General features: G+C 44.5%; 1 protein-coding gene across 1 annotated transcript in view; it reads left to right on the forward strand.

The window, feature by feature from the left end:
* LOC135539084 (BMP-2-inducible protein kinase-like) overlaps positions 1-12,268 on the forward strand; it is a 44,695-nt gene extending 32,427 nt beyond the window's left edge. The window contains 5 exon segments of the mRNA XM_064964944.1: positions 4,785-4,936; positions 5,065-5,249; positions 6,088-6,189; positions 10,101-10,618; positions 10,621-12,268. Coding sequence (XP_064821016.1) covers positions 4,785-4,936; positions 5,065-5,249; positions 6,088-6,189; positions 10,101-10,618; positions 10,621-11,715 — 2,052 coding nt within the window. The 3' untranslated portion in view covers positions 11,716-12,268.
* Positions 12,269-19,564: the final 7,296 nt, after the last annotated feature.

Raw genomic sequence — 19,564 nt, forward strand, 5'->3', positions numbered from 1 at the left:
TAAAGACCTACAACAACACAGCATGGCAGCAACACAACACTACATAAAGACCTACAACAACAACACAGCATGGCAACAACACTACATAGAGACCTACAACAACACAGCATGGTAGCAACACAACACTACATAGAGACCTACAGCAACACAGCATGGCAGCAACACTACACTACATAAAGACCTACAAAAACGCAGCATGGCAGCAACACTACACTACATAAAGACCTACAACAACACAGCATGGCAGCAACACTACACTACATAAAGACCTACAACAACACAGCATGGTAACTACACTACATAAAGACCTACAACAACACAGCATGGTAGCAACACAACACTACATAAAGACCTACAACAACACAGCATGGCAGCAACACAACACTACATAAAGACCTACAACAACAACACAGCATGGCAACAACACTACATAGAGACCTACAACAACACAGCATGGTAGCAACACAACACTACATAGAGACCTACAGCAACACAGCATGGCAGCAACACTACACTACATAAAGACCTACAACAACACAGCATGGCAGCAACACTACACTACATAAAGACCTACAACAACACAGCATGGTAACTACACTACATAAAGACCTACAACAACACAGCATGGTAGCAACACAACACTACATAAAGACCTACAACACAGCATGGTAACAACACTACACTACATAGAGACCTACGACAACAACACAGCATGGCAGCAACACAACACTACATAGAGACCTACGACAACAACACAGCATGGTAGCAACACTACATAAAGAGAGACCTACGACAACAACACAGCATGGTAGCAACACAACACTACATAAAGACCTACAACAACACAGCATGGCAGCAACACAACACTACATAAAGACCTACAACAACACAGCATGGCAGCAACACAACACTACATAAAGACCTACAACAACAACACAGCATGGCAGCAACACAACACTACATAGAGACCTACAACAACAACACAGCATGGCAGCAACACAACATAAAGAGAGACCTACGACAACACAGCATGGCAGCAACACAACACTACATAGAGACCTACAACAACAACACAGCATGGCCACAACACTACATAAAGAGAGACCTATGACAACACAGCATGGCAGCAACACAACACTACATAAAGACCTACAACAACAACACAGCATGGCCACAACACAACACTACATAAAGAGAAACCTACGACAACAACACAGCATGGTAGAAACACAACACTACATAAAGACCTACAACAAAACAGCATGGTAGCAACACAACACTACATAAAGACCTACAACAACAACACAGCATGGTAAATACACTACATAAAGACCTACAACAAAACAGCATGGTAGCAACACAACACTACATAAAGACCTACAACAACAACACAGCATGGTAGCAACACAACACTACATAAAGACCTACAACAACAACACATCATGGTAGCAACACAACACTACATAGAGACCTACAGCAACACAGCATGGCAGCAACACTACACTACATAAAGACCTACAACAACACAGCATGGCAGCAACACCACTACATAAAGACCTACAACAACACAGCATGGCAGCAACACAACACTACATAAAGACCTACAACAACACAGCATGGCAGCAACACAACACTACATAAATACCTACAACAACACAGCATGGCAGCAACACAACACTACATAAAGACCTACAACAACACAGCATGGTAACTACACTACATAAAGACCTACAACAACACAGCATGGTAGCAACACAACACTACATAAAGACCTACAACAACACAGCATGGCAGCAACACAACACTACATAAAGACCTACAACAACAACACAGCATGGCAACAACACTACATAGAGACCTACAACAGCACATCATGGTAACTACACTACATAAAGACCTACAACAACACAGCATGGTAGCAACACAACACTACATAAAGACCTACAACAACACAGCATGGTAGCAACACAGCACTATATAAAGACCTACAACACCGCATGGTAACAACACTACACTACATAGAGACCTACGACAACAACACAGCATGGCAGCAACACAACACTACATAGAGACCTACAACAACACAGCATGGCAGCAACACAACATAGAGACCTACGACAACACAGCATGGCAGCAACACAACACTACATAAAGACCTACAACAACACAGCATGGTAGCAACACAGCACTATATAAAGACCTACAACACCGCATGGTAACAACACTACACTACATAGAGACCTACGACAACAACACAGCATGGCAGCAACACAACACTACATAGAGACCTACGACAACAACACAGCATGGTAGCAACACTACATAGAGACCTACGACAACAACACAGCATGGTAGCAACACTACATAGAGAGACCTACAACAACAACACAGCATGGTAGCAACACTACATAAAGAGAGACCTACAACAACAACACAGCATGGTAGCAACACAACACTACATAAAGACCTACAACAACAACACAGTATGGCAACAACACTACATAGAGACCTACAACAACACAGCATGGTAACTACACTACATAAAGACCTACAAAAAAACAGCATGGCAGCAACACAACACTACATAGAGACCTACGACAACAGCACAGCATGGTAGCAACACTACATACAGAGAGACCTACGACAACAACACAGCATGGCAGCAACACAACACTACATAAAGACCTACAACAACACAGCATGGCAGCAACACAACACTACATAAATACCTACAACAACACATCATGGTAGCAACACAACACTACATAAAGACCTACAACAACACAGCATGGTAGCAACACAACACTACATAAAGACCTACAACAACAACACAGCATGGCAGCAACACAACTCTACATAGAGACCTACAACAACACCACAGCATGTTAACAACACTACATAGAGACCTACAACAACAACACAGCATGGCAGCAACACAACACTACATAAAGACCTACAAAAACAACACAGCATGGTAGCAACACAACATTACATAAAGACCTACAACAACAACAACACAGCATGGCAGCAACACAACACTACATAGAGACCCTTGACGACAACACAGCATGGTAACAACACTACATAGAGACCTACAACAACAACACAGCATGGTAACTACACTACATAAAGACCTACAACAAAACAGCATGGTAACAACACTACACTACATAGAGACCTACGACAACACAGCATGGCAGCAACACAACACTACATAGAGAGACCTACAACACAGCATGGCAGCAACACTACACTACATAAAGACCTACAACACAGCATGGTAACTACACTACATAGAGACCTATGACAACAACACAGCATGGTAACAACACTACATAGAGAGACCTACAACACAGCATGGTCACAACACAACAACAACATGGGAGCAATACAAAACAGGGTACAACCATTAATGGCCATAGACAACAGCACAAAGGGCAAGAAGGTAGAGACTACAACGATACATCACGCTAGATGCATTACTGCCCCCGACTGGACTGGAGTGTGAACCTCGTTCATCTTTCAGTCACCCTCGTGGGTTAGTATGCTTCAACATTTATATATAAATAACATATATTTATAAAAAATAACATTTTAACTTTCAGTTTAGTATGCTCCAACATTTATATATAAATAACATATATATTTATAAAAATAATATTTTAACTTTCAGTTTAGTATGCTCTGACATTTATATATAAATAACATATATATTTATAAAAATAACATTTTAACTTTCAGGTTAGTATGCTCTGACATTTATATATAAATAACATATATATTTATAAAAATAACATTTTAACTTTCAGTTTAGTATGCTCTGACATTTATATATAAATAACATATATATTTATAAAAATAACATTTGAACTTTCAGTTTAGTATGCTCCAACATTTATATATAAATAACATATATATTTATAAAAATAACATTTTAACTTTCAGTTTAGTATGCTCTGACATTTATATATAAATAACATATATATTTATAAAAATAACATGTGTAGCTGCTTCCAACGTTGAGTGTTTTTCCCATTTTTTTTATTTTCTAATGTCTCTTAAACACTCAGTGGTTATGAGTGGTCAGTATAACAGACAAACACAGCCTGATCTTGGTATAATTTCATTGAACACGGCAAGACACACACACACACACACACACACACACACACACACACACACACACACACACACAGCGAACCGGTGGAGTTCACCCTCTCCTCTTGACTGTGTGGACGGAGCAGATTCCTGCTGAAATGAAGCAGATGGTAACCGATGGTAACCGTTGGGTGGAAAACAAGCTAAAAGTACCTCTGTCTTAACAAGTATGTATTTGGAGGGCTGGTGTTTGGCCACAGAGGGTAACTCAACAGGATTTTGGAGGGGGGGGGGGTGAAGTTGACTGTGAAGTGACACTTCTGTTTTGCACTTGGAAATCTTGGCAGAGAGTCTTGTTTCAGTGCTCTGGGTTCTATGGCTCTGTTTCTGTGCTGTTTTTTTATTTAGGGCATCTTGGACAAACTGTTTACTATCTTGGCCCCCCTGCCCTGTTAAAAACTGTGTCGTTGCATTCCACAACAAGAACATTCCAGATCAAAATCACTTGCAGTTTTTTTTCCGGCGTTGTGTCATTATAAACTTTTTAATTAAAGTATCTAAAAAAAAACAACAACATTTTGCTGCTGATACCTCCCAGCGGTAGTTCTCCCATTTTTGATTTAGACATTAAATCAATGGTGTCTATGATCGTCTGTCACCGTTAGTTACCGCCTTCTCCCTGGCAGATGCACCAGTACCAACGGGCTTTTGCACAGCAACAGCATCAACACCCCACCCAGCAGCCCTATCCTCTGGAGTGTCAGCTTCCCCCGGGCTCCTATAACCCTGCTGGGCCTGGGCCTATGTCCCCTGTGGAGCCCCCGTCCACTAACACCAGGTAACATCCTTCGACCTACTGAACCTCCACTGGGTTTTACTGCAATGTCTTTGTAATGTCTCGGTTAGTAACAGACACCAAAAGTAATTCTCTCGCTCGCTCTCTGTCTCTCTCTCTCACCCCAGTAGAAGCCCTCTGGTGGACTTCAAGGTGACCACCCCTCCTCCCCAGAGCCTGGTCACCCCCCAGAGCCTGGTCACCCCCCAGAGCCACCCTCCTGACATGTCCCGATGGAACCCCTTTGGAGAGGACAACTTCTCCAAACTGACGGAGGAGGAGCTGCTGGACCGAGAGTTCGACCTCCTCAGAGCAAGCAAGTGTCCTTTACCTTCCCCGTGCTCTACTATTCCATCTCTGACACAGCTTTTTTTAGAGAGATCTTCAACTAGTAACGGCCACCTCTTCCCCCCCTCTAACGGCCACCTGTCCCCCCCCTCTAACGGCCACCTGTCCCCCCCCTCTAACGGCCACCTGTCCCCCCCTCTAACGGCCACCTGTCCCCCCCTCTAACGGCCACCTCTTCCCCCTCTAACGGCCACCTCTTCCCCCCTCTAACGGCCACCTCTCCCCCCCTCTAACGGCCACCTCTCCCCCCCCTCTAACGGCCACCTCTCCCCCCTCTAACGGCCACCTCCCCCCCCTCTAACGGCCACCTCCCCCCCCTCTAACGGCCACCTCCCCCCCTCTAACGGCCACCTCTCCCCCCTCTAACGGCCACCTGTCCCCCCTCTAACGGCCACCTGTCCCCCCTCTAACGGCCACCTGTCCCCCCCAACTAACGGCCACCCCCCCTCTAACGGCCACCCCCCCCCTCTAACGGCCACCCCTCCCCCCTCTAACGGCCACCTGTCCCCCCCCCTCTAACGGCCACCTGTCCCCCCCCTAACGGCCACCTGTCCCCCTCTAACGGCCACCTGTCCCCCCCCTCTAACGGCCACCTGTCCCCCCCCCACTAACGGCCACCCCCTCTAACGGCCACCTCCCCCTCTAACGGCCACCTCCCCCCCCCTCTAACGGCCACCTCCCCCCCCTCTAACGGCCACCTCCTCCCCCTAACGGCCACCTCTCCCCCCCCTCTAACGGCCACCTCTCCCCCCCCCTCTAACGGCCACCTCCTCCCCCCTCTAACGGCCACCTCTCTGTCTTAACAGGTAAACGTCTGGAGAGAACCAGTAGCCAGGAGGCAGACCGACCGCTGCAGCCAATCACCCCTGAAGACCTGTTTGGCTCCTCCCCCTTCCTGTCTAGTGCAGGCAAGTCCCCTTCCTGTCCTGCTCTAACACCTTAGTATGGAAGTACCCTCTCTTCTGTAGTCCAAACAACACTGTTCTGTCCCACATAAACCCTAATAAACCCAAGAGGTTGTGAAATCTGAGCAGCAGTGCTGATCTAAGATCAGGTTCACACACCTCTTCCCCCCCCAAAAAAAAAAATATAGGATTATTCATTATGATCTAAAAGGCTAAACTGATCCTAGATCAGCACAACCTAGTCTTAGATGCTTTGTGAATACAGGCCGTGTTGCGTAACTGCAGGCTTTTGCTGCAACAACAGAGGATTTCATTGGTCAGATGGAATATATAATTATTAGCAAGTTAGAGCCGAACAGTTGGTGTGTAACACATCTTGTTAATGAAGAGGATGGTAAAATAGTGTTTTATTTTATTTTGTCACAAACTAGCAGTGAGAAGTGCTAAATGTGTGACTGTTGAGACATATATATATATTTTTTTGTTGACGTTTGTAATTATATTTATCTTTATTAAACTGATTTGAAACTCGCCATGTTGATGTAGTTTTCACTGGCCTTCAGTCTCAAAAGTCCTGTTTTTAGGTGATTTGCCTCAAATGTGTTTGATTATTTTTGTGGTTGGACTTTTACTACAGAGGTGTATTCTAGCTACAGCCCAACCCCAAAAAATGTGTCGTATGTATGTATGTATGTATGTATGTATGTATGTATGTATGTGTGTATGTGTGTGTGTGTGTGTGTGTGTGTGTCGTATGTATGTGTCGTATGTATGTGTCGTATGTATGTGTCGTATGTATGTGTCGTATGTATGTATGTGTCGTATGTATGTATGTATGTGTCGTATGTATGTATGTATGTGTCGTATGTATGTATGTATGTATGTATGTATGTATGTATGTATGTATGTATGTATGTATGTATGTATGTATGTATGTATGTATGTATGTATGTGTGTATGTATGTGTCGTGTGTATGTGTGTATGTGTGTGTGTATGTATGTATGTATGTGTCTGTATGTGTCGTATGTGTGTCTGTATGTGTCGTGTGTGTGTGTGTGTGTGTGTGTGTGTGTGTGTGTGTGTGTGTGTGTGTGTGTGTGTGTGTGTGTGTGTGTGTGTGTGTGTGTGTGTAATGTATACTAAAATATCTCTTTAATTATGATCAGTAGAATGTTACACGATGTTTCTACTAATAGTATGATAAGAGGTATTTTTATCATGCGAATGTATCTCGTAACTCGTACAAGTATTTCTCTTCATTAGCTACGGACATTTGGTTTGGTGGCAGTGGAAATACCCCTGTCTATTATGTAGTCACTTCCTGCTCAGTAAATGTGAATTGGTTATGAGTCATTCTAACAAACAATCTCGATTAGTTATTTAAGATACTTTTGTGTATACTTTTATTTATATATATATATATTTTTACATATATATATTTACAGCCTGGGCTCAAAACCAGGATCTCTGGTGGCACAGCCTTAGTGCCACCCGGGAAGCCCAAAATGCAACAATTTCAACAAGTTACAGTTCATATAAGGAAATCAGTCAATTGAAATAAACTTTTGAACAATTATTTTTTCCAAATGTATCTTAAATCCATGCACCAAATAAAATGTTACAGAAAACATAGACAATATACTGAGTTTAGTGACTTGCGAAAGTCAATCCCCAATTTCTATTTTGTTGCCTGACTTAATTTTGTCTGGGATTGTATCATTTGATTTACACAATTTACACTTTGAAGATGCAAAATATTTTTTAATTGTGAAAAAAACAAGAAATAAGACAAACATCTTGTGTATAACTATTCACCCCCCCCCGAAGTCAATACTTTGTAGAGCAAATTACAGGTGCAAGTCTCTTGAGGTATGTCTTTATAAGCTTGGCAGATCCAGCCACTGGGATTTTTGCCCATTATTCAAGGCAAAACTTCTCCAGCTCCTTCAAGTTGGATGGGTTCTGCTGGTGAACAGCAATCTTTAAGTCATACCACAGATTCTCAATTAGATTGAGGTCTGGGCTTTGACTAGGCCATTCCCCTTAAACCACTCGAGTGTTGTTTTACCAGTATACTTAGAGTCATTGTCCTGCTGGCAGGTGAACCTCCGTTCCAGTCTATAATCTCTGGAAGACTGAAACAGGTTTCCCTCAAGAATTTCCCTGTATTTAGTGCCATCATTCCTTCAATTCCGACCAGTTTCCCTGCCGATGAAAACATCCCCACATCATGATGCTGCCACCACCATGCTTTAATGTGGGGAGGGTGATGAGAGGTGTTGGGTTTGTGCCAGACAGTGTTTTCCTTGATGGCCAAAAAGCTCAATTTTAGTCTCATCTGACCAGAGAGAGTACCACCTTCCAAATGTGTGGGGAGTCTCCCACATGCCTTTTGGCAAACACCAAATGTGTTTGCTAATTTTTTTCTTGAAGCAATGGCTTTTTTCCCCTGGACAGTCTTCCGTAAAGCCCAGCTCTGTGGAGTGTACGGCTTAAAGTGGTCTTATGGGCAGATACTCCAATCTCTGCTGTGGAGCTTTGCAGCTCCTTCAGGGTGATCTTTGGTCTCTTTGTTGCCTCTCTGATTAATGCCCTCTTTGTCTGGTCTGTGAGATTGTGGGCGGGTTTGTTGTGGTGCCATATTCTTTCCATTTTTTTAATAATAATGGATTTAACGGGGCTCTGTGGAATGTTCAAAGTTTCTGATATTTTTTATAACCCAACCCTGGTCGTCCCAGCTGTGTAATACTGGGCAGTCCCAGGTGTGTAATACTGGGCGGTCCCAGGTGTGTAATACTGGGCGGTCCCAGGTGTGTAATACTGGGCGGTCCCAGGTGTGTAATACTGGGCAGTCCCAGGTGTGTAATACTGGGCAGTCCCAGCTGTGTAATACTGGGCGGTCCCAGGTGTGTAATACTGGGCGGTCTCAGGTGTGTAATACTGGGCGGTCTCAGGTGTGTAATACTGGGCGGTCCCAGGTGTGTAATACTGGGCGGTCTCAGGTGTGTAATACTGGGCGGTCCCAGCTGTGTAATACTGGGCGGTCCCAGGTGTGTAATACTGGGCGGTCCCAGGTGTGTAATACTGGGCGGTCTCAGGTGTGTAATACTGGGCGGTCCCAGGTGTGTAATACTGGGCGGTCTCAGGTGTGTAATACTGGGCGGTCTCAGGTGTGTAATACTGGGCAGTCTCAGGTGTGTAATACTGGGCAGTCTCAGGTGTGTAATACTGGGCAGTCTCAGGTGTGTAATACTGGGCGGTCCCAGGTGTGTAGTACTGGGCGGTCCCAGGTGTGTAATACTGGGCGGTCCCAGGTGTGTAATACTGGGCGGTCCCAGGTGTGTAATACTGGGCGGTCCCAGGTGTGTAATACTGGGCGGTCCCAGGTGTGTAGTACTTCTCCACAACTCTCTGACCTGTTTGGAGAGCTCCTTGGTTTTGATGGTGCCACTTGCTTGGTGGTGTTGCAGACTCTGGGGCCTTTCAGAACAGGTGTGTGTGTGTGTATACTGAGATCATGTGACACTTAGATTGCACACCGGTGGATGTTATTTAACTAATTATGTGACTTCTGAGTTGGTGGCACCAGATCTTATTTAGGGGCTTCATAGCGAAGAGGGTGAATACACATGCACGCACAACTTCATTCTTTGTAAAAAAAAAATCTTGAAACCATTTTTTGGACTTCACCAATTTGGACTATTTTGTGTATGTCCATTGCATGAAATCCAAATAAAAATCTATTTCAATTACAGTAATGCTAAAAAAAATTGGAAAAAACACCAAGGGGGATGAATACTTTTGCAAGGCACTGTATATTTGGTTACTGGCTTTGGGTGTATTTGGCTTCTTCTTATTTTCGTCTCGGTAATTGGCTTTTAACCAAATTCTCTTGTCTGCTTCAATCCAACAGGTTCTCGTGTGATCACTGATCAGCCTATTGAAGAGCTCAGTAGCCCAGTGGCTGCCCCCGTACCTGTTCCTGTGGGCCGGCCTTCCCTGGAGGAGGAAGTGCTGCAACCTCCGGTGGCGAAGGAGCACAAACCAAGTAGGAGGAGAAACTCTCCTATGGGTGGTTTACAAACGACTCGCAAACCAGGTGGTGACGAATCAGACAGTGACTTTGAGTCAGATCCTCCTTCCCCTAAGAGCAGCGAGGAGGAAGACGACCCGGACGACGACGAAGGTCTGAACAACGAGCACAGAGAGTTCTTCAACGAACTGGAAGATTTGGAGGAAACGGAGATGCTGGGACATAGGCCTCTGCTGATGGACTCAGAGGCTGAGGAAGAGTACGACAAACACAGCTCCGACTCAGACTATGAACCCGGGAAGGTTAAGGAAGGACTTACTAGGAAGCTAAAAGGAGGAGTGGCTACTGCCACCCATGAGGGTAGTCCGAGATTGGAGTCAGAAGACACACTAATCACGATTCGCCTCCCGAGTCACCTGGTGTGGTGGCTGTTAGAGCTTCCCCTTGTGTCGGTGGCATTGTGGACGTGTTTGGTGAGGATGTGTTTGGTGCTGTGCCCTTCTTTCCTCCAGCGGCAGCTCCGACAGAAAGCGCAGACATCTTCTCCGCGGCTCCCTTCAGGCAGGTGAGCCAGGAGGCCAACCAGCCCAGCCAGGAGGCCAACCAGCCCAGCCAGGAGGCCAACCAGCCCAGCCAGGAGGCCAACCAGCCCAGCCAGGAGGCCAACCAGCCCAGCCAGGAGGCCAACCAGCCCAGCCAGGAGGCCAACCAGCCCAGCCAGGAGGAGTTGGACGTCTTCACTAAGGCTCCGTTCAGCCGGAACCTCTCCAAGACTGGAAGCAGCGACTTCTCTACGGGTCGGACTCCGCCGGTGTCCCCTGACAGCATCGACCCGTTCGGCTTCTCTCCCTTCCAGCCCGGCCCCACGGGCCTGCCACCAACCACCTCCAGGAGTGCCGAGGACATCTTCCGTCCAGCCTTGGAGAATTCTCTCAGCCCCCAGCAGCAGAGGCTGAAGCAGCGTAGCCTCCAGAAGTTATCCTCACGTCAGAGGAAGTTCTCTGGTGGCACCAGCGGCGGTCGCAAGAACAACAAGCCCAGCTTCCGAACCCCCGAGCGCGTCCGCCGGCACAAGAAGGTCGGCAGGAGGGACTCCCAGAGCTCCAACGAGTTCCTTAGCACCTCAGACTCCAAGGAGAACATCGGCATCGGCGGCGTAACGATAGCAGACACCGACAAAGGAAAAGGGGCTTCCCTGCCTAGCCTTCCTCATGAGGTCGACCCCTTCGGAGCCAATCCCTTTGGTCCTCAGGATGGCAGCCGACTTAACCAGTACCAAGGTCTTCTGGGGGACAGCAAGGCAGACATGGGTTCGGCCAATGGCAGGCCTCGGACTAGCTCCCTCCATGATGTGTATGGGGATGGGAACATCATGGATGACTTTGGAGCGGTACCCTTCACAGAACTGGTGGAGCACCCTGGGCCTGAACAGCAGCCGTCACAGCCAGTAGAGCTGGATCCTTTCGGGGCTGCACCGTTCCCCTCCAAACAGTGAATGTCTTGCTTATCTTCCCGCCACACACACTCTCGTCTTTCTCAATCACACACACTGCTGTGTTACACCAAGCCTGTGGAGTCCCGGGGAGATATTCCCTTCCAAGGGATGTCAACCAGCTTGGTGGTGTGGTAGTTGATTATATTTCCAGCCAAAATTAACCGCGATCGGCATCTGTGCTAATGTGTTTCCAATGCCCCCCCCCCTAAAGGATATTTTAATACATGAATACCTGGACTTTGGGATTAACAAAACCAACATAAACCTGTGGCTGAATTTTATTTCAGGTTCTGTATGAATTTCCTTCACCTGTACCTGTTAGCTGACAAGCCTTTTATGCTGCGTCGCAATGCGTGTCTCTGAGACATGGAGATGGATTTTTGGTTTCACTCAAGATCATACTGTGTCAAACAACAAGATCGCTCAGTTTTCAGATCGCTTGAGTTGCTGCAAAAACAACCCTTTTTTTGTTGTTGTAGTTGTTTGTAAAGATTGTGGCCTCCATGACCTACCAATAAGATTTAATTTAACACCATAAAGCCTTATAAACATTCTCTGCTATATATATTAATATACAAATATTTATTAATATATATATATTTATTAATATATAAATATATATTAATATATAAATATTTATTAATATATATATATATATATATATATTTATCAATATATAAATATTTCTCAATATATAAATATTTATTAATATAAATATTTATTAATATATAAATATATATTAATATATATATATATATATGTATTAATATATATATATAAATTAATATATATATAAATATATATTAATATCTATAAATATATTTATATATTAATATATATATTTATTTATATATATATAATATTAATATATTATATATATTAATGTATATTTATATATTAATATATATATATATAAATTATATATATATATATATATTTATATTAATATATATATTAATATATATATATTAATTTATATATATATTTATATATACATTAATATATATACATATATATATATTTATATATTAATATATATATTAATATATTTACGTATATTTATATATTAATATATATATTAATATATAAATATATATTAATATATATTTTAATATATATAAATATATAATATATATATATATAAATATATATTAATATATATTTTAATATATATATAATATATATAAATATATATATATATATATATATATATATAATATATATTTTATATATATATATTAATATATATAAATATATATATAAATATATATATAAATATATATTAATATATATTTTAATATATATAAATATATATATAAATATATTAATATTACTATATATATTAATATATAATATATATAAATATATATTTTAATATATATATTAATATATATTTTAATATATATATTAATATATATAAATATATATATATATTAATATATATAAATATATTTATATATATATTAATATATATAAATATATATATATATATATATATATATTTGTTTCAGAGCCTTTATCACTTTTTTATATATATATTAATATATATAGTAACATAAACCATGCCAAATCTTCTACCATTTACTTGCAGTCTAATTAGAATCAGGTCATGTGTCCAAATTGTTTAAATTAATGCACTTTCAGCGTTGACTCTTCCATTGGCTAGTAATTATGGCTTAGGAGATGTTTAGGAGATGAGATGATTCTCAGACAGTGACGATATGTACCAAACTTTGGCACATTAACTTTGACTGAAAAAGCTCATAGCTGCCTTATTCACCTAGCCTATGGAACCCTGTGGTTTAACATTTTATGTTTCATTTTTATTTAAGGTTAATCTTGTTTTGTATTTATCATGCTATACTGCTGTCTAATAATGCAATAAACAAGTTTGATTAAATGTGTGTTGTCGTGCTTGGAAAGTCATGTAAAGCACATTTTTAGAGCCCTCTGCTCGCTATATTGATTATTTTATTCATAACTCATGAGCAATAAAAGTCCATGTATAAATGTTTTTTTTTTAATGGCGTCGGAGGGGATGGCTGCAGTTTTACTCCTGACCAATTGTTCAATTTTGTGTTTATTTTTTTTAGCATTGTTATTAATTTATTTTGTACATAATATTGATGCTACTGTCTCTCATGACTGAAAAGAGCTTCTGGACATCAGACCAGTGATTACTCATCTCCACCTGGACAATATTTTTTTTCTTCTTTAATGAGTCTGACAGGAAGGAGATAATGTTGCTCCCAGACGAGGCCCAAATCCCCTTTATTCACATGAAGAAAGGGAAATACAGGGGGCGCTAAAACTCTAGACCACCTTCACTCCACACGCAGAGACACATACAAAGCTCGCCCTCCATTTTGTAATATCTGACCATAATTCCATCCTGATTCCTGCTTACAAATAAAAAACTAAAGCAGGACATATCAGTGATCCGGAAGTGGTCAGATGACACGGATGCTATGCTAGAGGACTGTTGCTAGCACAGACTGGAATATGTTCCGGGATTCATCCAATGGCATTGAGGAGTATGTGCATCAACGACATCATCCCCCACAGTGACCGTACATATCCCAACCAGAAGCCATGGATTACAGGCAACATCCGCACCAAGCCAAAGGCTAGAGCTGCCGCTTTCAAGGAGCGGGACACAAATCCGGAGGCTTATAAAGAGATATACCCTCAGACAAACCATCAAACAGGCAAAGTGACAATACAGGACTAAGATTGTATCCTACTACGCTGGCTCTGATGCTCATCAAATGTGGCAGGACTTGCAAACAATTACGGACAACAAAAGGAAACCCAGCCGTGAGCTGCCCAGTAACGCAAGCCTACCAGATGAGCTAAATGTATTTTTTATACCCGATTCGATGCACGCAACACTGAAGCATGCATGAGAGCACCAGCTGTTCCGGACAACTGTGTGATCACTCTCTGTAAGCTGATGTGAACAAGACCTTTTAAACAGGTCAACATTCTCAAGGCCGCAGGGCCAAAAGGATTACCAGGACGTGTACTCCGAGCATGCGCTGACCAACTGGCAAATGTCTTCACTGACATGTTCAACCTATCCCTGCCTGAGTCTGTAATACCAACATGTTTCAAGCAGACCACCATAGTACCTGTGCCCAAGAAAGCAAAGGTAACCTTCCTAAATGACTACCGCCAAGTAGCACTCACATTGATAGCCATGGAGTGCTATGAAAGGCTGGCCATCAACACTGTCATGCCAGAAACCCTAGACCACCCCAACAGATCCACAGATGATGCAGCCAACGGGTTTCTCCACGCATCGCGCCGACAGAAACAAACACCTTTCTGGTAAGAAGAGGGGTGGGGGCGTATGCCTTATGGCTAACGAGGCATGGTGCGATGAAAGAAACATACAGGAACTCAAATCCTTCTGTTCACCTGATTTAGAATTCCTCACAATCAAATGTAGACCGCATTATCTACCAAGAGAATTCTCTTCGATTATAATCACAGCCGTATATATCCCCCCCCAAGCAGACACATCGATGGCTCTGAACGAACTTTATTTAACTCTTTGCAAACTGGAAACCATTTATCCGGAGGCTGCATTCATTGTTGCTGGGGATTTTAACAAGGCTAATCTGAAAACAAGACTCCCTAAGTTTTATCAGCATATCGATTGCCCAACCAGGGGTGGAAAAACCTGGATAAGTTCATCAGAGTTAACTGGCTCTCATGAGGACCACCACAGGAAATGAAGACCCAGAGTTACCTCTGCTGCAGAGGATACATTCATTAGATACCATCCTCAAATTGCTGCCCCAAATAAATGCTTCACAGAGTTCGAGTAAGTTAGGCCTTCGTTGGCGAATTACTGCAAAGAAACCACTACTAAAGGACACCAATAAGAAGAGACTTGCTTGGGCCAAGAAACATGAGCAATAGACATTAATTAGACCTGTGGAAATCTGTCCTTTTGAGTCCAAATTTTAGATTTTTGGTTCCAACCGTCGTGTTTTTGTGAGATGCAGAGTAGGTGAACGGATGATCTCGGCATGTGTGGTTCCCACCGTGAAGCATGGAAGAGGTGTGATGGTGTGGGGGTGCTTTGCTGGTGACACTCAGTTGTTTAAAAAATAAACAAATATTCAAAGCACACTTAACCACCATGGCTACCACAGCATTCTGCAGCAATACACCCTCCCATCTGGTTTGCTCTTAGTGGGATTATCATTTGTTTTTCAACAGGACAATGACCCAACACACCCCTTGGATGCTATTTGATCAAGGAGAGTGATGGAGTGCTGTATCAGATGACCTGGCCTCCACAATCACCCGAACTCAATCCTAATTGAGATGGTTTGGGATGGGTTTGACCACAGAGTGAAGGAAAAGCAGCCAACAAGTGCTCAGAAAATGTGGGAACCTGAAAAGCATTCCAGGTGAAGCTGGTTGAGAGAATATCAAGATTGTGTAAAGCTGTCAAGGCAAAAGGGTGGAGACTTAACTACATATGTTATTTCATAGTTTTGATGTCTTCTCTATTATTCTACCATGTAGAAAATAGTAAAAACTAAGAAACTGTTGAATGAGTATGTGTCCAAACTTTTGACTGGAACTGTATATTCAAAAATATGTGGACCTTCAAAAACAGTCACACCTGTTGCTGGCCAGTGTATAAAATCGAGCACACAGCCATGCAATCTCCATAAACAAACATTGGCAGTATAGTTCAGTGACTTCCAACGTGGCACTGATGTTATTGTGAAGTGGAAAAGTCTAGGAACAACAACGGCTCAGCCGCGAAGTGGTAGGCCACACAAGCTCACAGAGCAGGACAGCCGAGTGCTGAAGCGCGTAGCGCATAAAAATACTCTGTCCTCGGTTTCAACACTCACTACCAAGTTCCAAACTGCCTCTGGAAGCAATGTCAGCACAATAAAAGTTTGTTGGGAGCTTTCCATGGTCGCACGCACACAAGCCTAAAATCATCATGCGCAACGCCAAGCGTCGGCTGGAGTGGCGTAAAGTTCACCGCCATTGGACTCTGGAGCAGTGGAAACACGTTCTCTGGAGTGATGAATAATGCTTCACCATCTGGCAGTCCGACAGATGAATCTGGTTTTGGCGGATGCCAGGAGAACGCTACCTGCCCCATTGCCTTGTGCCAACTGTACAATTTGGTGGAGAAGGAATCATGGTCTGGGGCTGTTTTTCATGGTTTGTACTAGGCCCCTTAGTTCCAGTGAAAGGGTGTCTTAATGCTGGACAGCCCTAGGTGTGTAGGGCTAGGCAGTCCTAGGCGTTCCCGGGCTGGGCAGTCCTGGGCGTGCAGGGATGGGCAGTCCTAGGTGTGCTGCAGGCATGCAGGGCTGGGCAGTCCTAGGTGTGCTATTGGTGTTCAGTGCGGGGTAGTCCTAGGTCTTCCGGGTTTGGCTGTCCTAGGTGTTCCGCAGGTATTCCAGACAGTCCTAGGTGTTCCGGGCTGGGCCGTCCTAGCTGTTCCGCAGGTATTCTGGACAGTCCTAGGTGTTCCGGGCTGGACAGTCCTAGGTGTGCTGGACTGGGCAGTCCTAGGTGTGTAATACTGGGCAGTCCTAGGTGTGTAGGACTGGGCAGTCCTAGGTGTTCCGGGCTGGACAGTCCTAGGTGTGCTGGACTGGGCAGTCCTAGGTGTGTAATACTGGGCAGTCCTAGGTGTGCTGCAGGTATTCTGGACAGTCCCAGTTGTTCCGCAGGTATTCTGGACAGTCCTAGGTGTTCCGGGCTGGGCAGTCCTAGGTGTTTCGGGCTGGGCAGTCCTAGGTGTTTCGGGCTGGACAGTCCTAGGTGTTTCGGGCTGGACAGTCCTAGGTGTGTAGGGCTGGGCAGTCCTAGGTGTGTAGGGCTGGGCAGTCCTAGGTGTGTAGGGCTGGGCAGTCCTAGGTGTGTAGGGCTGGGCAGTCCTAGGTGTGTAGGGCTGGGCAGTCCTAGGTGTGTAGGGCTGGGCAGTCCTAGGTGTGTAGGGCTGGGCAGTCCTAGGTGTGTAGGGCTGGGCAGTCCTAGGTGTTTCGGGCTGGACAGTCCTAGGTGTGTAGGACTGTGCAGTCCTAGGTGTTCTAGGCTGGGCCATCCTAGGTGTTCCGCAGGTTTTCTGGACAGTCCTAGGTGTTCCGGGCTGGGCAGTCCTAGGTGTGCAGGACTAGGTGTCAAGGACTGGGTAGCCCTCGGTGTGCAATACCGGGCAGTCCTAGGTGTTCTGGGCTTGGCAGTCCTAGATGTTCTGGGCTGGGCAGTCCTAGGTGTTCCGCAGGTATTCTGGACAGTCCTAGGTGTGCAGGACTGGGCAGTCCTAGGTGTACAGGACTGGGCAGTCCTAGGTGTGTAATACTGGGCAGTCCTAGGTGTGTAATACTGGGCAGTCCTAGGTGTGCAATACTGGGCAGTCCTAGGTGTGCAGGACTGGGTAGTCCTAGGTGTGCAATACAGGACAGTCCTAGGTGTGCAATACTGGACAGTCCTAGGTGTTCTGGGCTGGGCAGTCCTAGGTGTGCAATACTGGGCAGTCCTAGGTGTTCTGGGCTGGGCAGTCCTAGGTGTGCAATACTGGGCAGTCCTAGTTGTTCTGGGCTGGGCAGTCCTAGGTGTGCTGCAGGTATTCTGGGCTGGACAGTCCTTGGTGTTTCGCAGGTATTCTGGACAGTCCTAGGAGCTCCGCAGGTATCCTGGGCTGGGTAGTCCTAGGTGTTCCCGGCTGGACAGTCCTAGGTGTTCCGGGCTGGACAGTCCTAGGTGTTCCACAGGTTTTCTGGGCTGGGCAGTCCTAGGTGTTCCGCAGGTATTCTGGGCTGGGTAGTCCTAGGTGTGCTGCAGGTATTCTGGGCTGGACAGTCCTTGGTGTTCCGCAGGTATTCTGGACAGTCCTAGGTGCTCCGCAGGTATTCTGGGCTGGGCAGTCCTAGGTGTTCCGCAGGTAGTCTGGGTTGGGTAGTCCTAGGTGTTCCGCAGGTATTGTGGACAGTCCTCGGTGTTTCGCAGGTATTCTGGGCTGGTAGTCCTAGGTGTGCTGCAGGTATTCTGGGCTGGACAGTCCTAGAAGTGGGATCCCAAGCTTATCTGCGTCCCTCTTTGGGGCAACAGTCCTAGGCATGCTCTGTGTCATCTTGGCAGTAATCCCCTACTGTAGGTGTGATGTGAGTAGTGTCGGCATTCCGAGGGGGTAGTCTACCATTGACAGTCCTATGTATGTACGATGAGGTCTGTGCAGGGGAAGCTGTGTCGGTGGGACTAGATGAAGAGGGCACTCTGGTGCCACCAGTCGAACTTTACCATCATCAGAACATGCTACACCTGGTGGCTGGAGCCCAGGTAGTTCATCAACTGACCTGAGAGAGGGAACACCAGAACTTATGGTTATAGGGAATGGGTTTACAAAGACAAACCGAGAATGTGTGTTCTCCAAACCAGGTTCATCACCATGACAACGAGGGAGCCCAAAATGAAATTTCTGTTTTTCTGTGATGTCCTTGCATCCCATCTACTCGCTGACTTTTCAACCGTTTTAGAGCCAAAAGTCCCCTCACACCTTCACCAAATGTATTTAAAGAAGGTTTGGAGAGAGGGACGCAAGAAATCAAGGGGGGGAAAAATGTATTGAGAAAAAAGGGGTTAACTCAACAGCTTACCTAGGAAGTAGCACTCAGGAACCTTAGCCTTTGTCCTTTACGTCTCTACGGCAACGATCACATGGGGCGGCAGGGTAGCCTAGTGGTTAGAGCGTTGGACGAGGAACCGGAAGGTTGCTGACAAGGTAGCTGACAAGGTACAAATCTGTCATCTGCCCCTGAACAGGCAGTTAACCCACTGTTCCTAGGCCGCCATTGAAAAT

Source organism: Oncorhynchus masou, unplaced genomic scaffold (genome assembly GCF_036934945.1).
Source record: "Oncorhynchus masou masou isolate Uvic2021 unplaced genomic scaffold, UVic_Omas_1.1 unplaced_scaffold_2636, whole genome shotgun sequence".
Taxonomy (NCBI): domain Eukaryota; kingdom Metazoa; phylum Chordata; class Actinopteri; order Salmoniformes; family Salmonidae; genus Oncorhynchus; species Oncorhynchus masou.